This window comes from Aplysia californica, unplaced genomic scaffold, assembly GCF_000002075.1.
Source record: "Aplysia californica isolate F4 #8 unplaced genomic scaffold, AplCal3.0 scaffold01246, whole genome shotgun sequence".
NCBI classification, from domain to species: domain Eukaryota; kingdom Metazoa; phylum Mollusca; class Gastropoda; order Aplysiida; family Aplysiidae; genus Aplysia; species Aplysia californica.
In genome coordinates, this window is record NW_004798516.1 from 94,874 (window position 1) to 102,436 (window position 7,563).

The 7,563-nt window shown below is 42.1% G+C and overlaps 1 protein-coding gene across 1 annotated transcript; it reads left to right on the forward strand.

Moving 5' to 3' along the window:
* Positions 1-235: 235 nt before the first annotated feature.
* Positions 236-1,338, forward strand: myomod1 (myomodulin; the record flags this gene model as incomplete). The annotated part of the gene is given in 1 exon segment (NM_001204494.2): positions 236-1,338. A coding segment is annotated over 1 exon segment (1,070 nt), but the record flags the coding sequence as incomplete, so codon positions are not given.
* Between the last annotated feature and the right edge of the window lie 6,225 nt (positions 1,339-7,563).

Here is a 7,563-nt window from a genome sequence, read left to right on the forward strand (position 1 = left end):
TATATTACCAGTACCATTAACGAATGTGTGCTTTTATTTTTAGGTGCTGAGCATCGAAACCCCAAGCCCGCAATCCCATAATTATGGATTTTGATCCAGCTGCCAAAATGTATTTATTGTTGCTTGCCTACTGTAACATACATGAAATAAGCACACACCATTATTAAATGGGATTATTAGCATATACGATCATTAAATGGTATTACGAGCTTCACTAACATTGTTTTTCTTTCCTTGACTTTCGCAGGTGCCTGTGAAGAAACTGCTGCAGCTCAAACCAGCAGCGATGCATCAACTTCTTCTGCTTCTTCGGAGCACGCCGAGAACGAGCTGTCACGAGCAAAACGAGGCAGTTACAGAATGATGAGACTTGGCAGAGGTTTGCACATGCTCAGACTGGGGAAAAGGGGAGGGCCCGTCGAGCCTGAGAGCGAGGAAAACCTGGAAACCCTTTTGAACTTATTGCAAGGTTACTACAGTGATGTACCGGAGTATCCATCTGAATTCGACGACACTGATTTGGCCTACCCATACGAAGAATACGACGCCCCCGCCCACCCGAGATACCGGAGATCTACACCTCCTACAGACGGCGTGGTGGCACCAGACGTGCTCCAGAAGGGAAGTTCTGAATTCGAAGACTTTGGTGATTCCCAGTTGGACGAAAGTGATGAAGGTTACTATGGTTACGACCCTGAAAACTATTTGTATGGCGATTTTGAAGATTACTTGGAACCAGAAGAAGGAGGACTTGGAGAAGAGAAAAGAAGTCTGTCTATGCTGCGATTGGGAAAACGAGGACTGTCTATGCTGAGACTGGGAAAGAGAGAGGGGGAAGAAGGGGATGAAATGGACAAGAAACAAGACGAAAGCTTGAACGACGCTTTCGAAAATGATGATATCAAGAGAACCCTCTCAATGCTTCGTCTCGGCAAACGACCAATGAGCATGCTTAGATTAGGAAAACGGCCAATGAGCATGCTGCGTCTTGGAAAGCGACCAATGAGTATGTTGCGTCTCGGAAAGCGACCAATGAGTATGCTCCGACTTGGAAAGCGACCAATGAGCATGCTTCGGCTCGGAAAACGACCAATGAGCATGCTGAGACTGGGAAAGCGGCCAATGAGCATGTTGCGCCTTGGAAAACGACCAATGAGCATGCTGCGTTTGGGGAAACGACCAATGAGCATGCTCCGTCTGGGAAAGCGGCCAATGAGTATGTTGCGCCTAGGCAAACGTGATGACGATGAAAAGGAAAAGAAATCTTTGAACATGTTACGGCTCGGCAAACGGTCGACACAGTAATTTCTTAGCAAGTAATAAAGTATAATACAAGATTCCACAGTCCACCTTTTTTGTTTCAAGAAAAGAAGCTACGAAAATGTTTGTTTGTTAACCTGATTGGTTTGATGTTGTAACAGCATGTACAGAACAAACATTATGAGCTCTCATTTTAAGTACGAAGAACTGCTGATCACTTCGATGTCTTCAGAAATGTGTGCTTCTTTAAAGAAAAAGTAAGAATGACACATGGACTGATTGTGAATGTAGACTAGATACCGTCCACAGAGTTCGTTTTTCTTCAAAGATAGAAGTTGGCCCTGAAAAAAATATAATCCATGTTTGCAATGGTTGCCTGAGGGGCAAAGTTAATCATGATAAACAAACTTTTCTATAAACCATTGGAAAACCAATAAAAAAATCTACCATATAGCTTATTTTTCTTCCGAGGAGAACAAACCAATAAAACATTACGCTTCGTATCTCATAACTCAACAAGCAAAGAGAAAGTTTTACTATGTCTGGGTAGGCCTGTACTTCGAGACCTGTCATTACAATATAAAAACGTCCTATAGGGTACTTTGAGTGTGTGCTTCATGCCCTATATGACCAACTCTTTTTATTTTAATAGAAAACCAAGCACTTGTCCGGGTTTATAGAATAAAGAAGAAGAGAGGGGGAAATGACTGTTGAGCGAATACAACAAATTTTATACACATGACCTTCTGACAACAGGTGCACAAGAGTATTATTCTCCAGTAAGAGAAAGTTGCACCTCTTGCTGGCCTATATTTGCACCTATGAAGACCAAATGCATGTGTAATTTAATAAAGCCATCTAATGAAAAGGCAACATTGTATGTCTCCATATTAGCTCTTAAAACGTTGTTCAGTTCTCTGAGTGATTGCACGGCGGCATCTATAGTGTCTTGAGAAGCCCGTCTGACATTCCCGTCACAGTGGTGTGGGGGAATATTGACTTGGCATTTATATTAAAGGTGGAAATCAAATAAAGCTCCAATCAAAATATACAAAAGAAGAAATTACCTTTTAAGAAATTCTGATTTGGCTATTGACGCTTGGCCGAATTTTGTTTTACATAGGTGCTTTAACGCATCCATCGACACAGTTTAAATCAAATAGGAGATGGCCTTTGATCTTGCCAGCCAGGATGAAACCGAGCTGAGAGGGATACGACGTTCCGGGAGAAACAGAGAGATACTTGATAAAATTTCTCTCCACACTCTAATCGAACTCTGGTCTTCTGAATGCGACTGCAAAGCGCCTAACCGCTACAACACAGACGCTTGTCACGTGGAAGAGAGACAAACGAAACGCCCACCTCCTTTAAAACAGAAGGCACTAGAAGGAGCAAAAAGCTGATTTTACACGCTTTTCAACATATCCAAACTTTGTGTGGCAGATAATGTAAAGCCTCAAACAAAACTGAAAAACATTAACAGCACTAAAATGTCCGAATCCCATGAACAGAAGGCGTTACAATAATCCTTATGAAACATATAAATAGGTATTCTTATAAATTGCTGATCCCATTGTCCCTCGTTACAACATCAGTCTGAGGGGATTCTTGTCGTGAAAAACGAGGAAAGTTTAGAGTTCTCATCCATGTGCCGGATGAAAATAGAATGTATACTAAAATGAAATACAACTTTTATTATCCACTTGGAAAGGTTTGATTCACAATGGCAAGCACATGTACTTTACAATAATCAATCAAAGTCAATTAAAACCCAACATCACACTAATACAATCTGTGCAGCGCCCTGTTTTTGACCAAATGTCATTTGCGTTTTGCTGAGGAATACACCACACTGGATCTGATCACCCACCTAAATGCAGAGTCATCGTCAAATGCCTGATATTATTGTAACCACTAACCACTCGGCCATGATGTCCTATTAAGTTAGCTAAGTTCGGAAACTTTTGCTACACACAAGAAAAACTTTACACAGCTCATGCACTTCAAATAGAAAACATAATAACACTTCGATTTATCTACTTAGTATCCCTGGTGTCAGCACCTTTCACACTGGTGTGTCTACAACATGGAGTGTTAGGTCAAGGGAATTTTGATGTTGTCGTTTTTATTGTTGTTGTTGTTGTTTGTTGTTAATAACTTTGTTGTTGTTGTTGTTGCTGTTGTTGTTGTTGTTGTTGTTGTTGTTGTTGTTGTTGTTCTATTGTTGTTGTCGGTGGTAGTGGTGGTGTGGTGTGGTGTGTTGGTGGTGCAGATGGTGATGGTGCTTATGCTTAGAAATAAATTAAACCACCTACAACGCGCAAACAGGTCATTCCAAAGATGGAATATTCAACTCTTTCCTAAAACTGAATTATTAAAAAACAAATGAAAGAAAGAGGACTGGTGGGATAAGCCTAGCACCCCCCCCCCCCCCCGGTCTCAAATCGACACAATCTAAATCAGTTAAAGGCGGGCTGTCAAGGCCAACTCAGACTGATAGGGACCCAATGTCCCAGCAGAAAAACTGAGATACTCGATAAAAATTCTCCCCACACGGGTATCGAACTCAGGTCTTCTGCATGTGACGGTGAAGCGGTTATGTATCACTGAGAACACATAGGCCTTATATACGCTTTCTGTTTTATCATAATTATAAAAGAAAACTGTCCCCTGCTCCTGTGGAGCAATGTTAGTTGTGTAACCCTCTATCCCCACCCTCTTTTTTTTTGCCCTCCTGTAACCACGCTGGGTTTGTTAACCATGAAGAAAGAAGCACTGAAGAATTAATATTGTAACAACAGGCGAGTTTGATGGAAAGAGAGGCAGAGGCAGAGAGAGGGAAAAGATACTGGACACATTGACAACATGGCAGGGAACAGCAAGAACGACAGACACCAACGCTGCAACGCAAGAAAGAGTGAAGTGGAGGTCCATGCTCGTCCACGCCATGACATTGGAGCTCGGGCTGGATCTGATGTTTTCCTGTTCATACCCAATGTCTTTTCTTTTTTTTAATAATCAGGCGATCTACTTTCAAAAGCATTAAAATTTACTCTCGTGAATAGAGCGGTCTGCTTTTCCAAAGTATATTACTTTCTCACTTTTTTTGGCAAGATATAATACTACCGTTCACACTGTTTTAAGACGAACGAACGGCATACAAATTCCATGGCAATTTCGGCAAGCCTATAGTACAACAGTGTCAAGTGTTTTGGTTAGTTTAAAGACAGAAGGGGTGTTACATGCAAAGTGAAAGTGCAATGATGATCATAAGCGGGGATTATGACCTGTTGAAAAATCTCTAAAGTGATAGAGCCGGGTTTTAAATAAAAAGTTGTGTCTTTTCAGTTAGAGGAAGGTTGCTTTCAATCTTAAAGAAAGAAAAATAGCTTCATCAATTCTTAGATTGTTTTTCTCCAGGCCATCATCTCTGCGTGACCCGCGTCACCGTAGTTTCACTGCTCATGGAATGACCCTGAAGTTGTTTCAAACGCTGATCACCCAGTCGAGCAGGACAGGGAAAGTAACAAACCAGGAACGAATCGGAGCTACCGCACGTCATCTAAGATTGTAACAGATTTTCGATACTATGGCACCATCCTATCCACCCGTACTGCCTCATTTTCTTCACTCCTCAACCCCCTCGACCCCCCCCCCCAAAAAAAACCCAGCCAAACGGACACAATTAATTAGGAGGCAAGCTAATTCAACCTCTCCACTCCTGTCAGGGTTTATCATGGCTAGACAGGGTGTAGCTTCCTAACCAAAAAAAACAGATGCTCAATAAGATCAGACTTCCTTATCAGAAATCGAACGCACATCTTACGCATAATACAAGGAGTCTAACAATTAGGACACCAGTTTGACCAAGTTCGCTACCACTTACAAGAAAGTGGCAAGTGACTAGCTTCCTTAATTAATGCTGGTACATTTACATGTCGTTTAAGAAGTATTGCAACGGAGAAGTTGGATACGAATTGCGTGTAAGGGGCTCGGAAGCTCACCAAGTAGAGTGTCTGTGTTTTAACTTGGAGGTCCAGAGTTCGATCCCAAACAGTGTCAGGTTTTCGTCCAACACCTCCTGATCTTAGGGTCGGTAGGACCGATAATCCAATCTTCCTTGATAAAAATTCGAATATTTTCGGAGGTCCATTGTGGAAGTTCCGCATGTTAAAGATATTTTAGCGATTCTAAAATCGGAAAGAATAGGACCTTTGGTCAGTGGTCCACCTGACATTCAAAATTAGATCTACATTCGTCTGCCTTGTGATAAAACCGGCTAACCCCAGCGAGGTAAATTTTATAGGAGAAGGAAAAAACTGTTTTATTTCAAAACAAAGGCGTCTGACGATAAATCAATGCTTTAAACACCTATAAAAACACTTTACTAAAAATCTGTAGAACTTTTTTTCCTTTAAAAATTGCTTTTAATGAAACTGTGTGGGTTAGACGGTTATGTCGCTCAAATTTTCCTTGATAAAACCGACCAACCCTCAATTTTGTGGGTTGACCGGTTTTATCAGGACGCCACTGCTGGCCTTGAGTTTGGTTGAGTGCAGCCAGGCCACACTTGATGGTAACGTATTTGATCACTTGCTTCAATCGTCAAGATCTTTTGTAGAAGAAGAAGAAGAAGAAGAAGAAGAAGAAGAAGAAGAAGAAGAAGAAGAAGAAGAAGAAGAAGAAGAAGAAGAAGAAGAAGAAGAAGAAGAAGAAGAAGAAGAAGAAGAAGAAGGAGGAGGAGGAGGAGGAGGAGGAGGAGGAGGAGGAGGAGGAGGAGGAGGAGGAGGAGGAGGAGGAGGAGGAGGAGGAGGAGGAGGAGGAGGAAGAGGGTGAGAAGGAGGAGGATAAGGAGAAAAAAGAAGGAGGAGTAAGAAGAAGAAGAAGGAAGAGGAGGAGGACTATATTATTGCTACCAACATACTATCAGCTGCTGCCATTTCAGTGCTACGGAGTCAATTCGGGCAAAAACAGCAGTCACAAAGTTTAACCTTTAATAGAAGTAGAAGAAGCAGAACACAGCAATGGGTATATTAATTACATTTAAAGTAGAAGAACAGGAGGTTGGAAGGGTAAGGGAGAACAGCTACAGCAACAACTACAAAAACAACAACTACAAAAACAACAAAAACAACAGTAGTAGCAGCAATGGTTTGGGTGAAGTTGGTTACATAATGATATATCATTATTATACAAAAAGACTTTGTGAGTACCATCAAAGAATGCGCCAGCTTTCTCCAAGTGCGTGGCTTGACAACTACTACTTTATTGAGTTTTCTCGACGACAGAAGAGCATGTCTGCCTCACTCTGTGTCCTATGGCTACAACAAGGCAATACGACAAAAGTTACCATTGTTTTGAAAGACTCTACTATAATCGAATTTGGCTTGATCGCTTTCAAAACTTCTTACTGAGGCAAAGTTTCATGGTAATTGTGGTAGCATCGTGGTACGACGGCCTTCAACTCAAGTAGATGTTTACTCTGGTTGGCAGTTATCTTCAGTCTGTCTTTGCAGAGAGGTCCAGCAGTAACCGTCGTACACACGGTGTTCAGCTTTCTTGGTCCTTGCAGCGCCTGCCACCCATCATCAAAGTTCAGCCTGTACTGAATTGATTTTAAAGACTGGAGTGTACTTTGATGCCTACAAGTCAGTGACAGTCGGATCGCCTGCTTTTCTCCCTGAACGGATTGTTTAGTGCTCTCCGACCTTTGCGAAATCTTTGAAAAAGCTGTGGTCCAGGTACATGACTTCATAGGGCCTGGGGATGCGTCTGGCTTTGAGCATGATGTTCACGTAGTCCATTGGGATGTACATCAGTGCGTTTTTAGCGATCGCTCAATAATGCCATGGACTGAATCCACTTCCATTTGGGTATGGCCCTTGGAGAGAATTTCTGCTCAACTGTAATGTCAAGCTCTTTGGCCAGCGAGGCCATTGCACTCACCAGGGTGGCTTTCTGTTTTAGTAGTTGTGCCAATCACTGCAGATGATGAATTGGTTGAAGTCAGTCACTTGCAATATCAGTTAGTGAGTCAGACAAGATGAAAACTGTTGAAGCCCAGACCAACTTCACTTTCATACCGGACATATCATCTGGCGTCTCTGGTGGCAAGATCCTAAGTCGTAACATTGTGTACAGCCAGTTTTGTTTTTTATATAAGGTGGATGTCTTTAGTGATGAGGCCAGAAGTATGGACTGAATCTCCATACAAAGGACACATGCAGCCTCCCTGTCCTTCTCCTTCTCTGGTCTAGCGGCAGCTTTCCTCATATTCATATTTGAGCTGTGTGTTCTGTTTCT